The following is a 23,633-nucleotide window of genomic DNA, read 5'->3' as shown; positions in this document are numbered from 1 at the left end:
TGTCGTGAGAATGTGCTTCTGTGTGACTAACATTTGCCTTCTCTCTTGCCTGCTCCTGCATTAGACTGGTTAACGAAACTGAGCTCTCAGTGCCTGGAGGCGGGGTTATAGAGGAGGCCCCAATGCATCCTGAGACAGCCTAAAGCTTTAGCCTGTTGGTGCCTCTGGATGAAGATCCACTCTACATCCCGATATTTCCCTGTGGAACCCAATGTACCTCACAGAAAGAGTTAACCATGGTAAGTCTACCATAACTTTCCTGGTCTCTCCAGCTACTATAGAACAATACCTGTGTGGGCATGCTGGAGCATGTAGTTCCATAATAACCGGTACCTGTTTCTCATAAGTAAAAGAGTAATGAGAGATTGTACTTTCCCCCCCCCCCCCCATTTGTGGATTTTGTACACACTGCCATCATTTTATGACATCTTGCAGATAATAATGAGGTGTATTGCTGTTGTAGTTTATGCACATATTTGAAGACTATCAAGCAATGGGGAGTATAAATAGCACAGTGATAAAGTACCAACCAACCAGCTCCTAACTACCATGTTACAGACTGTTTGACAAATGACAGTTAGGAGCTGATTGATAAATTACAAACCACCCTCCAAGGCTTGATAAATCTGGTACTAAAGATGCATGCTCCATGTTCATAATAAGAGGTTTTATTTTGTCTCTCTGATAAGTTTAACAAAGGACAAAAACTGGATGGCAGAATAACGCTACAAGAAAGTGCTACAGATATTTACCAGTCTTTCTTTATATAACTCTCCTTATTTTATACCTCCCAGCTGCAACAAATGTGTAGCTGTATCACTGATCTGCAAAACGATGTAGTGTAGTACACTTTTATGGCCAGTAGGTGTCCGTTATCTCTGCTTATGGAGAAGTCATGTTGCTTTAAAAAAAATAAAAAAAAAATAGAATCCGCTACAAAGAAATCTATGATTATTATTATTATTATTATTACCAATTATTTATATAACGCACACATATTCCGCAGTGCTTTACAGAGAATATTTGCCCATTCACATCAGTTCCTTACCCAGTGGAGCTTACAATCTAGATTCCCTAAAACATGTACACGTTATATCACAGCAGAGCTCTCACCTGTCACCATTATATATTATATCACAGCAGTGCCTTCACTTGTCACCATTATATGTTATATCACAGCAGAGCTCTCACCTGTCACCATTATATCACAGCAGAGCTCTCACCTGTCACCATTATATCACAGCAGAGCTCTCACCTGTCACCATTATATCACAGCAGAGCTCTCACCTGTCACCATTATATCACAGCAGAGCTCTCACCTGTCACCATTATATCACAGCAGAGCTCTCACCTGTCACCATTATATCACAGCAGAGCTCTCACCTGTCACCATTATATCACAGCAGAGCTCTCACCTGTCACCATTATATCACAGCAGAGCTCTCACCTGTCACCATTATATCACAGCAGAGCTCTCACCTGTCACCATTATATCACAGCAGAGCTCTCACCTGTCACCATTATATCACAGCAGAGCTCTCACCTGTCACCATTATATCACAGCAGAGCTCTCACCTGTCACCATTATATCACAGCAGAGCTCTCACCTGTCACCATTATATCACAGCAGAGCTCTCACCTGTCACCATTATATCACAGCAGAGCTCTCACCTGTCACCATTATATCACAGCAGAGCTCTCACCTGTCACCATTATATCACAGCAGAGCTCTCACCTGTCACCATTATATCACAGCAGAGCTCTCACCTGTCACCATTATATCACAGCAGAGCTCTCACCTGTCACCATTATATCACAGCAGAGCTCTCACCTGTCACCATTATATCACAGCAGAGCTCTCACCTGTCACCATTATATCACAGCAGAGCTCTCACCTGTCACCATTATATCACAGCAGAGCTCTCACCTGTCACCATTATATCACAGCAGAGCTCTCACCTGTCACCATTATATCACAGCAGAGCTCTCACCTGTCACCATTATATCACAGCAGAGCTCTCACCTGTCACCATTATATCACAGCAGAGCTCTCACCTGTCACCATTATATCACAGCAGAGCTCTCACCTGTCACCATTATATCACAGCAGAGCTCTCACCTGTCACCATTATATCACAGCAGAGCTCTCACCTGTCACCATTATATCACAGCAGAGCTCTCACCTGTCACCATTATATCACAGCAGAGCTCTCACCTGTCACCATTATATCACAGCAGAGCTCTCACCTGTCACCATTATATCACAGCAGAGCTCTCACCTGTCACCATTATATCACAGCAGAGCTCTCATCTGTCACTATTATATCACAGCAGAGCTCTCACCATTATACGTTATATCACAGCAGTGCTCTCACCTGTCACCATTATACGTTATATCACAGCAGTGCTCTCACCTGTCACCATTATACGTTATATCACAGCAGTGCTCTCACCATTATACGTTATATCACAGCAGAGCTCACCTGTCACCATTATATATGATATCACAGCAGTGCTCACCTGTCACCATTGTATATTATATCATATCAGTGCTCTCCCCTGACACCATTATATATTATATCACAGCAGGGCTCTGACCTATCACCATTATATATTATATCACTGTTGTGTGTATGGGGGGCTACGGGAAGTGATACATACTTGCATATCTGACCCTCTCCATGAGGGAGTAAATGCTCTGTTCCTGGACTGTCCTGGTAATGTATGATTGCCATCACCTGTGGTGAGCTAATTTAGAAGAAAAGTGTTTCACCACAGGTGATGGCAATCATACATTACCAGGAAAGTCCAGGAACAGAGCATTTTCTCCCTCATGGAGAGGGTCAGGTAGGCAAGTATGAAGTGATTGCAGTGGGCGGGGGTGGAGTTCTTGGTGCCCCCTTAAATCCTGGCACATGACCCATACTTGCCTACCTGACCCTCTCCATGAGGGAGAAAATGCTCTGTTCCTGGACTTTCCTGGTAAGGTATGATTGCCATCACCTGTGGTGAGCTAGTTAATTGATAAGAAAGCTGTTTCACCACAGGTGATGGCAATCATACATTACCAGGAAAGTCCAGAAACAGAGCATTTTCTCCCTCATGCCCTCATGGAGAGGGTCAGGTAGGCAAGTATGACATGACCCCGTACCCTACTCCCATCCCAGTTACAGCCCATGCTGCACTGCGAGTGGGGCAGATGTAACGTGCAGAGAGATTTATATGTGAGAAGAGCGTGTTCAAACTCAACTCCAAATTGCAGTGTAAAAATAAAGCTGGGTAGCATGTGTGGGCTACATGCAAAAGCAGTCAGTATCTACCCTGCATGCAAAAATAATAAATGTATTTGCATCTCTTACATTACAGCATGCTTTTTCCAGGTACAGAGCTACTTGTTCTTTTTTGCTTTACTTCCTCCTCAGTATCAGATCCATAGGAGTAAATTTACTAAAGCTTCTAAAACAGAGAATTGGTGATGTTGCCCATAGCAACCAATCAGACGCAGTCTATCATTTTCTAAAAGGCAATAGAGAAATCATAGACAGCATCTGATTGGTTGCTATGGGCAACATCACAAATGATCTGTTTTAGAAGCTTTAGTACATTTACCCCATAGTGTGCTGTTTATCTTTCTTATCTACAGTATAATACCTATGTACAGTCTTGGGTATGGCATGTGTGCAGTATGTGTGATTTGTGTATTATTAGGCATCCACACGTGGGTTTTAGATGTGTACTGTCAGCTGGCTCTTCTCAGGCCAGATGTGAGGCAGCTGTAGATAGTACTGGGATTTTTGTGGACATTGCAGTGCTAATTAGTTATAACGGGGGAAGGGGAGAGCATTGCAGTTCTGCAGGCTCCCAGCACTGAGAATACATAATACACTACAAGGGCAGCAGGCTGCCTTCCAGTTCTCAATGTTTTTGTTGGGGGAAATGGAAAAATATTATTGTATTCATCAGGGAAAAGCTGAGTAGCCCATAATATGGAAATAAAAGTGTCTGTGAATTCTGGCTTGGATCACTACAGCCGCAGGATGGACATTACATAAAGTGAGGAAGCCCCACTACTCGCTTGTTCTTATGAGTCAGAATCTCAATGAAAAACAAAATCAGCTTCTGATTAACAAGATGTACTTAAGTTTTGCTAGCTCCAGCATATAGACTGCATGCTTGCCAACGTTTTATAACAATCTCCAGGAATGCTTTGCTGCTAAGCAGATTCATCTCAGCACATCAAACTTGGGGGGTCATTCCGACCCGATCGCTCGCTGCAGTTTATCGCAGCGATCGGCTCAGAACTGCTCATGCGCCGGCGCATGCCAAACGGCCGAAGGCCGTCGTTGCCTAGCGATTGCCTCTGCATGATTGACAGGCAGAGGCGGTCACTGTGCGGGAGGGTCTGGACGGCGGCGTTAAGCCGCCGTTTAGGGGGTGCGGTCCGGCCAACGCAGGCGGGGCCGGACCATTGGGGGGGGGGGGGGGGGCGCGGCGGCTGCGTGACGTCACACGCAGCCTCTGCGACCCGGGCAGCGTAGAGGTTTTCCCGGCCAGCTGCAGGAGCTGCGCTGGCTGGGTGTTACTCCTCAAATGCAAAAGCATTGCAGCTGTGCAATGCTTTTGCTTTTCTGCAGGGGGGGGGGGGGGTGGCCGGACTGACATGCGGGGCGGACTAGCCCTGTGCTGGGCGTCCTCCCGCATGTCTGAGTGTCTGATCGTAGCTGTGCAACTCTGAATGACCCCCCTTGGGGCATACTTGCCGTCATTTATGCTGCTCTCTCTGGGAGGGAGCAGCCAGGTAACAAAGGAGGGGAGTTGGCGGTACGGGGGCGTGGTGATGTGATTGCATAATCGCAGCCCCGCCCCCCACTTTACAATGTGTACATTGCCAGCATTGTAAAGAAGAGGACGGGGCTACGATGATGCGATTTAGCACGAATCGCATCATCTCCCTGCCCCTTCCCCTGTGTGACCATATGCCACGGGGTGCTGGTGACGGCGAGCGGGGGAGTAATCGGCAGAGTGAGTGGCATGCAGGAGACTTGCCTACTTCCCTGGGGGGGGGGGGGGGGGCTGGGAGTGCCACCCGATTATCTGGAGCCTCCCGGGGGTTGATTTATCAAGCAGTGAAAAGAGTGAAGAGGTGATTAGAGTAGAACTTGCCCATAGCAACCAATCAACTTTGAGGAAGCATTTCTCAAGTACATTCTATAAAATGATTGGTGGATCTCATTGTCTACTGTGGGACTCTTTTCACTGCTTGATATTCTACTGCTTGATTCCCTAACCCCATCAGTGCTGTATGTGCAGGCATCCTTATACTTTTGAAACTACCATCCCCATACTCTCCTATTCTCCCAAACTGTCTGTGATACTCCCTGACCAATCTCCTGAACCTACTAACTTCCCTAGTGAATGATACAATATACGGTGAATCATCATTAAGCTCTGTCCCAGCTACTTGAAGTTTTTGTGGCATTATGTAGCAAGAAGGCAGAGTCATGATTAAGGTTTCACTCGGACCTCGAATGGGGATGGCCATCGATGGGTTAATAATCAGTGGCCACCATCGATGATACCTTTTCGTGGTTAACCTTGATGGTATAAATCCATTGACAGTGGAACCATCGATGGTTTCACCCACCAGGCTGTGGGCCATTCAGAGGTGGGCCATTCAAAGGGGTGGGCCTTCGCATGTTATTCTGGGGTGCGGAAATAGGCTAGTAGAAAAGAAAACATTGGAGGGTGGTGGCTCTGTGCCATTCATGGTGGATAATCATTGTATATCTGCCATTGACAACAAAACCATCTAACATTGGTGGGTGACCATCGATGGATTGTAAACCATCAATGGCCAACCCTACCTCAAGCGCTCTCTGGAGACGGAACATAAAAGATTGACAAGTAAGCACTAAATAACAACATAAATGAGGGGATAAAAAATAGATTTGGGAAACATTCTTATAGAACAACTGGAACAATACAGCTCACTGAAGGACCAGACACTATCAGGGACAGAAATATCAATCTTGAAAATGTTTGACTGACCCTAGTACTGTAGTACCTACTGAGCAGAGACTGACATGTAAATTAGGATAATATGGATTTGCGATCGTAATACAGTGGCTGAAAAAATTGGTTTAACTCTCACTGTATTATTTGGCACTCTCAGTGTTACATCTTATTCCTTGTATAGGGTAATGACATTGTTGTTAATGTAAATAAAACAAGCATGTCTCCTCCTATACAAATTTTCTCTCTGTTCCCCAATAATAAGATTCAACCCTCATCTCTGTTCCCAAATAATAATCTAATCCTTCTCAATTTGGAAGAAATTTGATGTATGAATGTAGGGGATCCGGTCTGAAGATCGACAGTATCTAGGTCGACAATGTTTAGGTCGACCACTATAGGTCGACAGTCACTAGGTCGACATGGATGGAAGGTCGACAGGGTTTCTAGGTCGACATGTGCTAGGTCTAAAGGTCGACATGAGTTTTTCACATTTTTTTTTCTTTTTTTGAATTTTTTCATACTTAACGATCCACGTGGACTACGATTGGAACGGTAAAGTGTGCCGAGCGAAGCGAAGGCACCATGCCTGAAGCATGGCGAGCGGACGCGGTGCACTAATTTGGGATCCCGGTCACTCTACGAAGAAAGCAACACCAAAAAAAAATCCTCATGTCGACCTTTAGACCTGTCGACCTAGCACATGTCGACCTAGAAACCCTGTCGACCTTCCATCCATGTCGACCTAGTGACTGTCGACCTATAGTGGTCGACCTAAACATTGTCGACCTAGATACTGTCGATTTGATGAACCACACCCGAATGTAGCTAGGTCAGAGGTTCTCAAACACGTTTCTCAAGGCATGCCAACGGTCCAGGTTTTGGGTATATCCATGGCTCAGCACAGATAATTTGAGGTACTATAAGTCACCTGTGGCCAGGCATAGATAAACTTAAAACCTAGACCGTTGGGGTGCCTTGAGGATCGCATTTCAGAACCTCTGACCTAGTTGATTCTGACAGATTGACAGACATCTCATATCACATGTTCTCATATCACATATGCTACTGCTTGCTCTGCTGATTTTTTTGTCTAACTCTCAGTTTGTGGTTTGCTGCTTGCTTCCATCTCTCCTGATATTGTGACACTGTTCTGATCACATGGAACTCTATCCTCTTTAACAAAATGATATGAGGGTTAAGGTCCCTGCCTCTCACAAAATAAGCACCTTCAGAGATGCTTGGGTATGGGGAGGAGGAGGTAAACAAATACCGTATTGATACAGTGGTACAATTGTAAGAGGAGAAGAGGACATATAAGCACTTGGCATAGTTATTGGAAGAGAAGATATTTCACAAAGTAATTTGCCAAATGTAAACATCATATTCTTGTCTTACCAATGCTCCCTACATTATAGGTATACTATCACTGTATATTCTGAATAGGGTAATTGCCACTATGAATGAATATATTACTGTTGTTTTAGGAACAATGAAGGTTGCAGTGATTATGTGTAAGACCACCCTTGGTTGTGACTCTGTGGTTTCTTTAGGTATGAAGGTTTAAGGATGGGAGCCAGATGCTCATAAAATGTTTTTGTATGTGAAGTATCATGCTTGTTTTTAGTCCAAACTATGGGGTCCTAGATTTGAAGGACAATGGAAAAAGACTAACCAGGCAGAGGATAATCTAACACTAATCAAGCATATTGAAGAATACCAATCCACAATCATCCATAAGAAAACAGATTTCCTGTCAAATTAAATAATGGCAGCAAATAAAAGCAGCGGCAGCTCCTTACCACCAAATTGCAAAGGTTCTTGGTGGGCTCTATGATATGGTCACACAGCAATGTTGGCCTGGGGTCAGGAGGATAGGAAGATGAAAAAAGAGAATATATGTGAGGACATGTGACTGTACAATGGGATTGTAATTGGATAGGAAAGTTTATGAAAGTTATGTGGGTGGTTCTGAAGTTTGATAAGCTTGCATGAAGAGGTGAATTTAAGGGAATGCTTAAAGGGTTTGGAAACTAGCAGAAAGATGTTGTGTATGGGAGGGCATTCCACAGAGTGGGTACAGCCCAAAGAAAGTCCTGTGATCATGAATGGAATTGAATAATGAGTGTGGATGAGAGAAGTAAATCTTGTAAAGAGCAAACAGGTTGGGTTGGAAGATATTTTGAGATACGCAAAGAGATGTACATTGGTGTGGTTTGCTTAATGGCCTTGTGTGTGAGTAAAAGTTTTTATATTGAATATGGAAGGATACAGGTAACCAATGGAGGTACTGACCGAGTGAACCCACAGACGATGAACGTATAGCGAGAAAGATTAGCCTCACAGCTGCCTTCAGAATGGATTGTAGTGGTTAGTCTCTTTTTGGTAAGACCAGTAAGAAGACTACTGCAATAATAAATTGTGGTAGATATTGATTGCATGGATTAGCATTTTTTTTTTTCAGTATCTTGTGTAAGGTATGGTTGTATTTTGGATATGTTTTTAGGTGCATGTAGCATGATTTTGACAGATCGAATGTGGGGAACAAAGAACAGCTCAGAGTCAAGGGTGACACCTAGGTAGTGATCTTGGGTAGGATTGATTGTTGAGTTCTCAACAGTGATAGAGATATCAGGTTGGTAACTACTATTGGTTGGTGTAAATATAATTAATTCTGTTTTGGAAATATTAAGTTTGAGGTGGTGAAAAGACATCTAAGTGGAAATGCCAGATATGCATTCAGTGGCACAAACCAATACAGATGGTGACAAATCTGGGGAGGATAGGTAGATTTGAGTACCATTCACATATAGATGATACTGAAATCCAATATAGCTAACTAGTTTGTCAAGAGATGTGGTATAGATTGAGAAAAGCAGAGGAATTAAGACTGAACCTTGCGGTACTCCAACTGACAGAAGTAGCGAAGAGGAGGTGGATTCAGAAAAGTGGACAGTAAAAGAGCGATTAGATAGGATGAGAACCAAGAAAGGGTTGTGCTCTAGAGACCTAGGGATTGTAGTGTTTGTATGAGAAGAGAGTGGTCAACAATGTCAAATGCAGCAAAGAGCTCTAGAAGAATAAAAAGTGAGTAATGGCCTTTAGACTTATCAGTGACCAGATCATTCACTACTTTAGTCAGTGCTGTCTCTGTGGAGTGTTGAGAATGAAAGCCTGATTGATGTAGATCCAATAAGTTGTGTGAGTTAAGAAAGTGTTTGAGGCGGGGGCGTGGCCAAGCGGGACTCCGGAGCAGATGTGTGGTGCCCGAGCTCCAGCTAAAAAGCTTCTATTTACAGCTTTCCAGGTGCCTGCCTGCCCTTTATTTTGCCCCCTGTGCCGCTATAAGTACCCCACAGTGTACGGTGGTGAGCTGCGGAGCCGGAGTGTGGGTTACTCCTATACTTGCAGGTTGCGTCCTCCCCCCGAGGTGAAGCCGGGACCTATATTTTGGAGACATCCGACCAGGTTCCTGCGTGGTCCGGGTGCTGTGTGCCATCACACAGCTTACACTATCCGTACTCCCCCCGTCTGTGAAGCCTTACCGGGAGCTGCAGTGGTGGAATTGAGCCCCTGGAGCTGCGATCCAAGTGCCGAGACGAGCAGCAGCCCTGCTCGCGGAGATCCGGTGCCGGCGGCCATATTGGTAGAGGCGGACATTAGACTCTGGGTGCCGCGCTCACACGGACGGCCCCCTGTTAGCGGCAGCCTTCCCATCGCTGGTGCCTACCTGAGTGTTGCGGAGACGGCATATTGCCCCCGGGCGGAGGGATCACGGACGGCGACAGGCAGAGGTGAGGCCCGCTGGTGCTGGAGGGCGGCGGCCATCTTGGAGGGGGCACGGTCAGCACTCACTGTAAGGATCCTGCTGTTTATTAGTGATATATACTCACAGCCTGGGACAGTCTACACTATATATTTACTGGACACAGGCCTATATAGTGCATTCAGCACCTCATACCTCTCACTGTTACCCAGTATCTTATAAGCATTGCCTGGACCTCACTTATTGCACTGTGTGCCAGAGCCCCCTGCTGTTGGTCCATATATTGCATCTCCCTCACCTATTGCACAGATTCTGGACGCTCTCCTGTAAATCCCTTTCCTGGTTTTAACACTGTTTTGAATGATTCATTTTTGATACACTAACCCTCTCCAGTGGTGGCTGCTACCCACGGCTGCAATATTGCCTCTTCACCTTGGCTACCTATATAGTCTGGCCCTGGAGCTCCTCGCGGCTGCGATGGTCTCTGGATGAATAAAATCCCATGGTCAGCCTGACCGCCTCATAACCCACCTGTGTCAATTCCCAGCCTCTACCCCACCGCTCCTTCCCCCTCTCTATTGCAACTTTGCTGGAGAAGATAGACCTCCCCCTGCCCGCACTCATTATGTCACAAAGGAACAAGAAAGCCCCCCAGGCCTCCGCAAACTTCTTCGGCAGCAAGGTTAAGGGTCCCCAGAACATGGTGCACTCCCCGGAGTCCCCTTCATCACCACGTTCTTCGGAGTTGGGTATTGACCCTCAGATACAAGCAGTGATGTCTGGCCTCCTGGAAGGCGTGCAAACAGCCTTTAAACAAGAACTATCCAAAGCTGTCTTGGATTTCAAAACGGAGGTTGCCTCTCTTGGAAATCGTACGGATGCTCTGGAGACGAAGACCGACAACTTATGTCGCTCGCATCAGCGTCTAGACTATGAGCTCTTGAGGCTCCATGCTGAAGTTGAGACCCTGAAAAAGCGCCAAGAAGACCTAGAGAATTGATCCCGTCGCAATAACTTGCGGATACGTAATGTGGCGGAATCAGTCCAGAGCTCCACGTTGCCCTCCTTCCTGAAGGACCTTTTCCATCATTTGGTCCCGTACTTGTCTGATGAGGATTGCCTCTTTGATAGGGCACACCGGGCCCTGCGGGCCAAACCTTCAGCATCACAACCCCCTTGGGACATTATAGCCCGTCTCCTTTATTACCGCTCGACTGAGAAAATAATTGCTTCTGTCCGGGACTCCTCTGACATAGCCTTCCGGGGCATGCAATTGCAGATTTACCAGGACCTGGCGCCCTCGACCATTCAGAAACAACGGGTCCTCCAGCCGATTACTAGGCTTCTACACCAACACCAAATGCGATATCGCTGGGGATTCCCCTTTCAGTTGCAGCTTTCTTGTAATGGCATCAACTATGCAATTAAGACCCTGGCACAAGGGCAGGAATTGCTTTGTAAGCTTGATCTTCTTCCAGATTCATCATCTTCCTCTGTTGACCCATCTGCTTCGCCGAAATCACAACGACCCCACCCGCCTCAGCCGGACTGGACGAGAGTGTCTCGCCATAGGGGTGAAGATGATGCCCCACCCCCCTGATTACCTGCCTTCTTTTCTTCTATTGGTCTCTCTATGTCACTGCACCAATTTGTTGGAGGCTCTCCCTGGACTGGACTGACCTTCCCTGGTTCTTTGGACCTCCTTTGTTTCAATTTATATGTTGACTGTTATTTTGCCTTTAATGTTTTATGCCTAATGACAATTGTTTCTTTGAGGTTTTTTGGACCTCCTTTGTTTTATGTTATATGTTGATTGATATATCGCCTTTTATGTTCTATGCCTAATGCTGAAAGTTTCTTTGAGTACTGAGGGCCCTCCGCGGAGCTGGTCGACCTGGTCCCTGCTCCATGGACCCCTCTGGTTTAGTTCAGGCACTTTCCATGATCGTTCTTTAAATGTTCCACCTGTTATGTCTCCTATTGTACATTTTGCCTTCATGTTTATGGTCACAAGATGACCGGTCGGTTTGCGGTTTGGTCCTACGATGCCTAACCAACTATGTGGACCACATATGGTTGCTATAATATCCCCTTTGATGTCCCACTTCCCTCTACTTCCTTCCCATTTCTCCCCCTCCCTTCCCCCCCTTTTTTTTCTCCTTCTCCCTTCCTCCCCCTCCTTACCTCTCTTGACACAGGTTTTATCTTCGCATTTTATACTTATTTGGCCTTGGCCACTTTATTCTTGGTCAGGCCGCACAGCCTGATATGGTGGTTCGCGCCACTACCCCCATGCTCCCTGCTTTGAGTACTTTATTGATTAGGTTTTTCCTTTGTTTGGCGGTGCTGTTATGGGCCCCGTTGCTACAGGGTTTCTGCCCTAATGGGCTTTTTTTCCTCTCTTCTTGCTTTTCTTTAGTTTCCTTCTGTGGCCCTCTTTTCTCTCACTTCCCTTTTCTCCCCTTGTCCTTGTGGTGGTTCCTTTGTATCCATCTCACTTGCCCTTATTTTTTTAAGGATAGTTGGGTCTCGGGAGACCTTTGTTTTTGTACCCCCTTTTTTATGATTCTCAATGAGATGTTTTTACTCAGTCCACCATGCCCCTAAAGATATTATCCAGTAATGTAAATGGCCTCAACTCCCCCAAAAAATGGACGGTGCTCCTGGGCGCCTGTAGACGTGAGAAAGCTGACATAGTTTTTCTTCAGGAAACCCACCTTACGGGCTCCCATACGCAACTCCGCGGTAGGCAGATTACACAAACTTTCTTTGCTTCAGCAGATTGTAAAAAACGTGGGGTTGCAATTTTAATTAATCGGCCCATTCCATTTACACATAGCAAAACTGTGGCGGACCCAGACGGTCGGTACTTGATGGTTATTGGTACCCTCCGTTCTGAAGTCCTGACCCTTATTTCTGTATATGCTCCTGACCAGGATCAGCCTATGTTTTTCCACTCCCTTTTCCGTCACATTGGCAAAGTTGCACAGGGCCACATTGTATTGGGTGGGGATTTTAACACCATTCTTGACCCCATTTTAGATAGGAATGGTCCCCCCATTGCCTCTAGAGCTTCACGTACGCTTGCAGCCTCCCTTAAGTTTCACGACCTCCGGGACTCGTGGCGTCTCGTGACTATACCCACTATTCGGCCCCGGATCAGCACTACACCCGGATCGATATGTTACACATTTCGTCCTCCATTGCCTCTAAAATTACTGACGCGGGAATAACCCCTTTCACTTGGACTGACCATTCCGGTGTTTACGTTCTCATGGATCTACATCATTCCACACACACTGTTCGCAAATGGCGTTTCGATGAATCCCTGTTGCTTAACCCGTCAGTCTCCACGGAAATACACATGGCACTAGAACAATATTTTACTGAGAATATCACGCCTGATGTCTCTTCTAGTATAATTTGGGAGGCTCATAAGGCCACCTTGAGGGGTATCCTTATGGCACGGACCTCCTCGCTGCGCAAAAAAGCGACGCAGGAGATACATTTGCTAGAGTCTCAAATAGCCACCTTAACCGCCCAGCATAAACTAACTTCCTGCCCTGCTTTATTTGCACAAATCACTAATTTACAAGGCCAACTGAATGCGCTTTTGTCCCGTCGTGCGGCTCTCATTCTGCGAAGATTAAATCAGAAATTCTATGACAAGGCGGACAAATTAGATTCCCTCCTGGCGAATAAATTGCGACATAAACAAGCGACTGGTGCAATTGACAAATTGTATTCCCGAACTCTGGGTGAGCCTACTTATGACCCTAAACAAATGGTTGATGAGTTTAAGGACTACTATAGCTCCCTTTATAACTTGACGACCCCGACGCATTCCCCTTCCCTCGACCCGGAGCGGCTGCGTTCCTACCTGTCCTCGACCCCTTTGCCGGGCATCTCCGCAGCTCAATTAGACACACTAAATCAGGATATCTCAGTAGAGGAGACGTTAACAGCTGTGAAGTCCATGCGGTCTTCAGCCGCCCCCGGCCCTGACTGTTTCACGGCACACTATTAGAAACACTTTGCTAAAGTATTAGCCCCTCACCTTACCGCCCTTTTTAACCAGATCTTGGGGGGCGCATCCTTTGCTCCGGCGACTACTCAAGCTGATATCGTTGTGATCCCTAAGCCTGACAGAGTTCCCACTCAGTGCGGTAATTATAGGCCCATTTCATTGCTCAATGTCGATTTGAAAATTTATGCGAAAATTCTGACTTTGAGGTTGGCCCCCCTTTCTCCCTGGACTGGTACATCCCGATCAGGTTGGATTTATCCCAGGCCGACAGGCCTCTGATAACACCAGAAGGGCCATTGATATTATCTGTTCTATCCACTGACAAAAGCCCTCTTCCCTGCTGCTAGCCCTGGATGCGGAGAAGGCGTTTGATCGCATTTCGTGGCCCTTGGCTGTTCTCCAACGCATGGGCTTTTCCGGTAAGTTTTATGATGGCGTCTCGGCACTGTATCGCAACTCCTCAGCGCGGGTCTCTGTCAATGGGGTCACTTCTTCATGCTTTAAGATATCTAATGGTACTAGACAGGGATGCCCGCTCTCGACCTTGATTTTTGCCCTCGTCATGGAGCCTTTAGCGGCCCACGTTCGTCTTAACCCGAATATTACGGGGACTCAAATCGGCCACACAGAACACAAGATTGCGCTTTATGCTGACGATGTACTGGTTTCTCTTTCAAACCCGACATCGTCACTATCTCCTCTCCTCTCTGAGATTGACCTCTATTCGCAACACTCGGGTTACAAGATTAACACTACTAAAACAGAAGTACTCGATTTTTACATTACTCCTGCGTCTAGGACACAACTTGAATCAACATTCCCATTCTCCTGGCATAACCGAAAACTCAAATACCTAGGTATTTATCTAACCCACAGACACCATCAACTCTTTCAAGCGAACTTCCCACGCCTTTTAGACCTAATTCGCTCGGATCTCCAAACTTGGTCCTCCTATTTCATCTCATGGATTGGAGGTGCCAATTCTGTAAAGATGAATGTTCTTCCCAGACTTATTTACCTTTTCCAGACGCTCCCGATCTACGTTCCCCCATACGTTTTTAAATTCTTGCAGCATCAAACTTCCCGTTTTGTTTGGGCCAATAAACACCCTAGAATTAAACTCTCGCTGCTACAACGGCCTTCCGGGAGTGGAGATTTAGGTATACCCAATTTTAAATACTATTATCACGCAGCTCAGATGGCATCCTGTGTCCAGTGGTGTGGTCCGAGGGCGGACAAGGTATGGATAACTATCGAAGCCGGTGAGCTGGGACTCTCCACACTTTCTTCCCTTTTGTGGCTTCCGAGAGCCGCCCTCCCTCATGCCACCTCATCTCACCCAGTGGTGGCCCGTTCTTTATATATTTGGGATTTTGTGGGGAGGAAACATCAATTGGCCCCTAACCCTTCCCCCCCTCATACCTCTGTTCCATAACCCTGCTTTCCCTCCGGGAATGGTAAAATCTGCTTTCTCACTCTGGAAACAGGGAAACATTGCCTTCCTCAACGACATTGCCTCTAATACGCCCTTTCCTTCGTTTACCCAGGTTCAGACACAATACTCTCTCCCTCATAGTGAATTTTTTCGCTACCTTCAACTTAGACACTTTCACTCCGGGGTTCAAACTACTCTCTCTTCTAGGCCTCTCACTACTCTTGAAAATATATGCATGCAACGCGCTTCTACGAGAGGTCTTATATCGGATCTCTATGCTTTACTATTGCAGGGCTCTGCTACTTCCAGAGATCACAGAGAATTGGCCTGGGAGAGAGATCTGGGTGTCACTTTGGATGAGGAGGAGTGGGGTGAAATTTGGAGTAATGCGTCCTCTAGCTCTATCTGTGTCAGGATAAAGGAAAATGTATATAAACTGGTATATCGTTGGTACTATGTACCTTCTCATTTGAAGACGATGTACCCTGATGTTACTGACGGTTGTTGGAGGGGTTGTGCTTCTGAGGGGACGTACATGCATATTTGGTGGACTTGCCCGAAACTAATGCCTTTATGGAAGGAAGTTGTCCGACTTCTTTCGTTCCTATTTTCTACCCCAATCCCCCTAGACCCTAAATACTTTCTACTGCCTCTGGACCTCCCGACTTTAACTAAACATCAGAACAAGTTATTACGTCATGTGGCTACTGCCACGACATGTCAAATTGCGAAGGCCTGGAGGTTGCCCTCCCCACCACCCCTACAGTCCATTGTCGCTTACATTTGGTACATTTTTAAGATGGAATATATGACCAGTGTCATTAGACATTCTGCCAGGGCGTTCGATAAAATCTGGGCACCTTGGCTCACTACTCAAAATGCCCCCTCCCCATTCAGTAGCTAATTAAGCTACGTACCTCACTTTTTATGTTGGCTGCCCGGAACCCGCCACTCGGACCTCCCTTCCTCTTATATCCATTTCCCCTTTTGCCCACGATCTTGTCTCCTCCTTTTCCTGTCTCTATTCTTCCTGTTCTCTCACTCCCCTGGGCTGGTTGGCCACACCATGTACCCAGAGGACTCTTTCTTCCCTTGCACTATCTCTGTCATCTCACTTAAAAACAAAAAAAGATTTACTCATTTGATTGTTATGTTATTTCATTGTTGTGTGTATCTTAATACCATTTTGTTTTTCTATGCATGTGAAATGCACCGTTTCTGTGTATTACTGTAAATCGACCAATAAAACTTAAAAAAAAAAAAAAAGAAAAGAAAGTGTTTGAGGCGAGTGTAGGCAAGTATCTCAAGTAGCTTGGAGGGGCATGGGAGCTGAGATATGGGACGATAGTTCGAAAGAGTTAGGGTCAGATATTTTTTCTTTCTTTCAGAATGAGCGTAATCACTGCATGCTTGAACAGTGAAGGAAAGATACCAGTAGAGAAAGAGAGAGATTACAGATTTTAGTTAAGGTTAGGACCAGCACAGGAGTCGGAGCTTATTTGTGAGGGTTAAAGGATCAAGAGTAGAGGTAGTAGAGTAGGAGGATGAGAAGAGTTTTAATACTTTATCTTCATGATGAAGTATGTTGATACTTCTTCATTTTATTTATGATCCATTCCACTCAGGATTCAGGAGAAGACATATCACTGAAACAGCCCCGGTATGTGTGCTTAATGATCTTCTGATGGCAAGAGACAACAGTGACTGTTTAATCCGAATCCTTCTGGATATCTCTGCAGCATTTGATACCATTAATCATGGGATTTTAATTGCATGAAAATTTTCTGTGGTCTGGATGGCACAGTCCTTAGCTGTTTCAAATAATTTCTTACCAGCAGGGCACAGAGTTTCTTCTGGAGTATACTCGTGGTCACCAGTGCTACTACCATCCAGTGTTTCACAAGGTTCTATACTGTCTCCCATGCTTTTGCAGTGTACATGCTACTACCGAGGGAAATAATCAGATGTCATGGCCTGGTCTGTCATTCTATGAAGATGATTTATAAGTATACTTGTCCTTTGCTCCAGGTACTGAGAACCCAATACCAATCCTAAATGGATGTCTAGCTGAGATCCAGGAATGGATGAGTGCCAGTTGGCTGCGGCTAAAAACAAAGGTCCTTATAATAGGAGCTCAAGTCAAAGGACAAGACTGTAACGTAACCAACAAATTGGGTGTTTGTGGGTTCAGAATTACAAAACACTGAACATATGCAGAATCGTGGTATTGTCCTGGATGGTGGCTTAAAACTTAGACATCAAGTATCAGCCACAATCAAATAATTTTTTTCATCTGAGGAATCAAGCACTTCATTCCCTCAGAAGATCTGCATAAACTTATACATGCATTTGTATCATTACACTTAGACTACTGCAGTGCCCTCTACCTGTCTCTTCAGGTAAATGTATTGCCCTGCTTGCAGCTGGTACAAAATGCAGCTGCCAGGCTATTAACCATGCAGTCCCATACCAGCCACATATCATCCATTTTGTGCTCCCTTTACCGGCTGCCTATAAGGAATGGGTTTGTTGGATCAACCCTATTTAGGTCGACACTGATTAGGTCGACAGGCACTAGGTCAACACCTTGAAACGGTCAACTTGGAAAAAGGTCGACATGAGTTTTTTATTTTATTTTTTGCTATCGTTTTCTTTGTAAAGTGACCGGGAACCCCAATTAGCGCACCGTGTCCCATCACATGGCTCGCTTCGCTCGCCATGCTTCGGGCAAGGTGCCTTGCTCCGCTACCGCTGCGCCAGGCACAGGTTACTATTCCCAATTCTAGTCAACGTGGATCGTAAAGTATGAAAAAGTGGGAAAAAAATTGTGAAAAACGCGTGTCAACCTTTTCATGTGTCGACATTTGCCATGTTGACCTTTTCCAGGTGTCTACCTAATACATGTCGACCAATAGGGGTTGACCTATTGACTGTCGACCTAAGTGAGGTCGAATTAAGGACCGTATCCCGCCTATAAGATGGTGAATCTATTTCAAGCTTGGCTTACTGACTTTCAAAGTCCTACATGACCAGGGTCAAAGGCACTTGAAGCAGCTTCTGATTACTTACTGCCCTACCTGCTTACCGGGATCTGTAGCTGAAGGACTATTATAAGAATCTCCCTTATTTAATTTGGGTGTTGAGCTATGAGCTTTGCTGCTCAATAATTATTCTTTATTGATTAATGACATGTGGGAAGGCTGCGTTAACTGCTCCCAGTGCATGATCATGAGTACAAAAAGACAGGGGTATATTTACTAATGTGCGAGTTTATATCCGATTTTAAGGTCGATTTTAAATGACTGAAATAAAATTGGCATTATTTTTTACTGTCCAAATTGTTCATTTAGTAACAGTTGATTTTGAAAGCGATTTTTCACTAGTGGTTTCTTGTTCGGCCTTGGATGTCCATTTCGAAACCGAACATAAAATCACGTATAAAATGGAATATAAAATCGAATGAAATAGAATAAAGATCGACAAACGCTTCCTTATATATTCCTATTGGACATAACATATTACATGCTAGAAGCTGCTGTGGTTCCTCTAATGCTGGTTTGAGTACATCTCCAATGGTGGGGTGCCTGCGCTGGTTTGTGACATGCAGAAGGAGTCCTGCACGTCGCACACAGTGCCCCCTAAGCCACAACCTGTCACCGTTTGGGGGTGGAGAATCCAAAAATGCAGGAGCGATGTGCACTGCATTGATCTTTGAATGAGGCCCGTAGTGAACTACATGTTTGGTTCCTTTTTTATTAGAGTTTGATTTCTTTTAAACTTGCTAAAAACATCTAAACTCATGTAATATGGACCTGTCACATAGAGCTTGTACAGTATTATTAACATCTAAAGTCCTAACAAGTACAGAGGCGCCCACTGAAGCCATCACAAAGGCACAGTAACTGTGTATACATTCCCAGTGCACACGCACATCCTTCCATAATTGTCAGCTCGATTAAATCAATGGGCATGCAGCATGGCAGCCGGAACAGAGAGACCAGAGACACGCTGCTTGAGAACAGATTGCAGGCAGACCCAGCGACATACCCCAAACACGCCTGCGTTTTGCTGCCACTCTTCCATCAATGCCCACAAAACGGTGCCTGACTGTTAATCACTCTGCATGAAGGTTAGCGCTGCGAGCGTCATAGCTATTAGACTTTGGCGCATGCGCAATATATGCATGCACAATTTACCAATAATCTCTCAATTGCAAAAACATCAGCATAGTGTCCTCTCTACTTTATAGGCATCATAATGAAGGTTTAGGTAATAGAACGTTGTCTACAGTAGAAGCTAAAATCACCTGTCTGCTGTTAGTCTATTATTTTGGGGATCTGTATGTCAATTTTGTGTTTAGTTTGTGCTCGATTTTTAAATAGAATGTTAGTAAATCAGGGGATCTTATATTCATCTATGTAAAAGTAATAATGTTTTATCATTATTCGAGTTTGCATGGGATTCCCTTTTATATTTGACTTTACATTCGATTTTGACTTTAGGCCAGGCCAGGCCAACCTGTGTCTCTCCAGCTGTTGTTAAACTACAAGTCCCAGCATGCCGTGCCACAGTTTTGCTGTTAGGGGATGCTAAAACTGTGGCAGGGCATGCTGGGGTATGTAGTTTCACAACATCTGGAGAGCCACAGGTTGGCCAGACCTGCTTTAGGTAATCTTCACATTGCAAAAAAAACGAATAAAAAAAATTGAATACAAATACACAATCCCAAAATCAACCAAAATTGAACATTAGTTAATATACCCCTTAATGTGAAAGTATAAGCAGATATTTTATTATTTGATTTTTATATTTTTGCTTTGTGTTCAGTGGCTGTTTTCCTTTTTGTGTTCTATTAGAATTGCATTCTTACCCCTTTAGTATGTAAGCTATCACGAGCAGGGCCCTCTTTCCTCGTGCAATTTTTCCTTCTCTTACTTAAACTATTTTCCACTCCATACTCCCTTCCACGTCCCCAAATCCCTCGGTTTTCTGTCACCGTGATACTTATTTCAGTGTTGTCTGCTGATGCAGCTATGTTACTGTACCCTGTACTTGTCCTATATTGTCTTGAACTGTAAGTCACTGTTTTGCTTATTTGTTTATGCACTCTGTAATTGAGCGCTGCGGATTCCTTGTGGCGCCAAATAAATATGTTAATAATAATACCTGGTTACATTCAGTTATAGTAGTATGTTAGAATACAGCTACTTTAAGATACATTTAAGCTGTGCATACAGTACTTTTTAAGCCAAGTGGAGCCTCTGCTGAGCATATGCTGTTTTGGCACATGTTCTGTGAGCAGCGTTTGCACCTGTGCTTGCTTCCCTTCTCTCTGCAGAATGTAAGCAGGACCATCTTCCCTCGTGTTCTTCCCTTGCATTATATTTACCACTGGTGCTCCTTGTCCCATTGAGTAACTCTGACACTGGTCGTCCATTCGATGGGTGCAGGGTCATTGAGAGCTGTTGTGCCTTCCCCTGCAGCTCACCACTGCCTGCTCACTATTTGCATGATTCAGAGGTGGACGCAGTGGCAATAACAGATGCAAGTGGCCAATGTTTTATATGCGCATGCCTCAGAGTCTCACTGCGCCTGTGTCACGATGGTTACCACCAAGGTCGCAGAGAGAGAGGCAATTTCAGTTGGAGTTCCTGGGAGGGGAGGCTAGCTAGGCGAGTAGCGGCCAATAATTGCGTCTTTTGCCACAGTTGCCTGGCAGTTATGTTCAGACATATGTTCATAGAACTGGTAAAATGTCCAGTGATGCGACTGATGGTCTTTGTACTTAAAGCAACAGATTAACACCGCAGATGGGGAAGCCCATCAGCTGCGGTGTTAGCATAAAGACGCAGTCGTGCTGCACAGGAAGACGCAATTGTGGCTGCAACAGCATACTCCTCTAAATAATATTTCCCCTGTTACTCCATGTCTGCGGTTTTGCATATATGCTTAGTATTCCTACTGTTATATATGCTATATTTTCTGGTGCTGATTACAGCTTGTGGCACCAGAAAATAAAAGATAATAATACTTAGAAAAGGTTCCTCTAATACCTCAGCTCTCCTCTAATACCTCTTTTCCACTACAGTTCTTGGTCTAACCCAGGATTTGGAACATGGTTCCAAACCAGATCAGACTCAGGACAGACCCCTTTCACACTGCGGCGCCTGCTAGGGTTATTCCCAGGTAGGTGCCATTCATACGGCACACAGGTGCACTGCTAGCGCTCAGAGATGACATAATCTCCTTGTGCCAGGAAAGCGTCTCTGCCCCTGCTGTGAACGACACGGGTTACCTGTTTTCACTGCAGCTCATCCGAGTCCTTCCCATGTAAAAGCCTGCTAGGTACCTGGGAATGGGTGGTCTTCAGTATGCCGCCGGCCGGGATCCCGGCGACCAGCATACCGGCGCCGGGATACCGACTGCCGGCATTCCGACAACTTTTCTCCCTCTTGGGGGTCCACGACCCCCTGGAGGGAAAATAAATAGCGTGGCGCCCGCAGCATGGCGAGCGCAGCGAGCCCGCAAGAGGCTCATTAGCGCTCGCCCAGCTGTCGGTATGCCGTCGGTCGGGATCCCTGCGCCGATATGCTGGCCCCATGTGATCCAGGCCACTGGACACTCATACTACACCCCCTCGGAAGGATTCCTGGGGGACGAAACCCGGGTGGTGCCATGTTCCATCCCTAGCTATAGCTAAGCTTTACTTTTGCAATGTTTCAAGTGAGGTTATATAAGAAAGTAAGGATTTGTTCAGAACTTCTCTCTCTTATTCTATAATATGGACCTATGGGGTACATTTACTAAGCAGTGATAAGAGCGGAGAAGTGAGCCAGTGGAGAAGTGCCCATGGCAACCAATCAGCACTGAAGTAACATCTATAATTTGCATACTATAAAATTATACAGAGCTGCTGATTGGTTGATGGGGAAATTTCTCCACTGGCTCACTTCTCTGTTCTTATCACTGCTTAGTAAATGTCCCCCTAAATGTAATAACATCTCCCGGATTATACTATTTGCAGGCACAGCATTCCCATAACAATTACAGATTGCTTGTGAAGGTTTTTTTGTTTTTGTTTTTTTTCATCAAAATATATCAACACTTTCAGTACCCAGGTAAGACAGGGCAATGTATTTGGAAGACAACAATTTATAATCAGTAAACTACAACAATGAAAGGGGCTTCTGGTTTGTTCTCCAAATCTGATGATGATGATGATGCATTTAGTTCTTAGAGGAAGAGGTCTACCGTTGCACCCTGAAGGAATTCCTAGTACAATCATGTAAATAATGTATGCCATATATATTGGTAGATAATGTGATTATAGCTGCTAAGCCATTCTCTATCTCGTCTTCTCATTACAGATCTCCCTCTCAGCTTCTCTCTGGATTCAGACATTGTACATCCTGTCCGGGTGGATGAACATGGCTCTTTCCTGACTTTTGATCTAATTCCTCGCAACCTGCAGAAGAGAGGTGTTTCTTCCAGCACTTCTCCTTCTTTATACTACGAGATCAGATACCAGGGAGTGGAGCTGACCTTCAACCTTAGCCAGAACCACGAACTGCTTGCCCCTGGCTATGTGAGTGAATGGCGCAGTGGAGGCCTCCGAGAGGCAGAAATTATCAGCCGACCATCCAGCTCATGCCACATGCAGGGGGAGGTGCAGACTCACCATCAGCGTGTTGGCAATGCAGCTATTAGTATCTGCGGTGGACTGGTGAGTGAGAACCATTGCATTGCTGTAATCAGTAGTGGTCAGTAACGTATTTTTCCACAAACATTTGAGGGTATATTTGCTAAAGTGTGGTTTTATGGAAGTGGAGATGTTGCCCATAGCAACCAATCAGATTCTAGCTATTATCTTCTAGAAGGTGGTAGATAAATGATAAGTGGAACCTGATTGGTTGCTAAGAGCAACATTTCCACTTCTATAAACCTGCACTGTAGTAAATGTACCCTTAGAATACAATGTACAGGGAAAAACTATTAAAGACATAGCATATTATATATATGATATAGCATCACATAGCATTGATTTCTTAGCTATAATCAGTGACAGGGCTTTGGTGTGTCTGGTAGTGGTTTCCCAGTAGTGCAGGGTCTACGTGTCTGAGGGATGTGTAATCCCAGGTGTGCGGGGTCAGACAGAGTGAGGGCTGGCTGAGATGCCAGGTGTTCCGGGCTTGAGGTGCTGAAACATCTGTGAGACGTCCTGTCAGTGATCAGAGGTACTGTAGTGCATCATCTTTGCCCTTGAGGGCAGAAATCTGGAGTCATATAACCCTCTCATTATCACTGTGAAACATCTAATCTGACCTGTTTTTTTATTATTGTTGTATTTTCTTTCTTTTTTATTCTTTTTACAATCACTGTCTTTTCCTACTTCT

At 45.1% G+C, this 23,633-nt stretch overlaps 1 protein-coding gene across 2 annotated transcripts in view; it reads left to right on the top strand.

The window, feature by feature from the left end:
• ADAMTS7 (ADAM metallopeptidase with thrombospondin type 1 motif 7) overlaps positions 1 to 23,633 on the top strand; it is a 212,429-nt gene that overhangs the window by 20,808 nt on the left and 167,988 nt on the right. For both annotated transcript variants that reach the window (XM_063925493.1, XM_063925494.1), the window contains exon 2: positions 22,608 to 22,963. In XM_063925493.1, the coding sequence (XP_063781563.1) occupies positions 22,608 to 22,963 (356 nt within the window). The remainder of the gene's footprint in view (positions 1 to 22,607; positions 22,964 to 23,633) is intronic.

The sequence above is a fragment of the Pseudophryne corroboree genome, chromosome 6, assembly GCF_028390025.1.
Source record: "Pseudophryne corroboree isolate aPseCor3 chromosome 6, aPseCor3.hap2, whole genome shotgun sequence".
In the NCBI taxonomy this organism is placed as follows: Eukaryota; Metazoa; Chordata; class Amphibia; order Anura; family Myobatrachidae; genus Pseudophryne; species Pseudophryne corroboree.
This window is presented reverse-complemented; position numbering and strand designations above follow the sequence as displayed.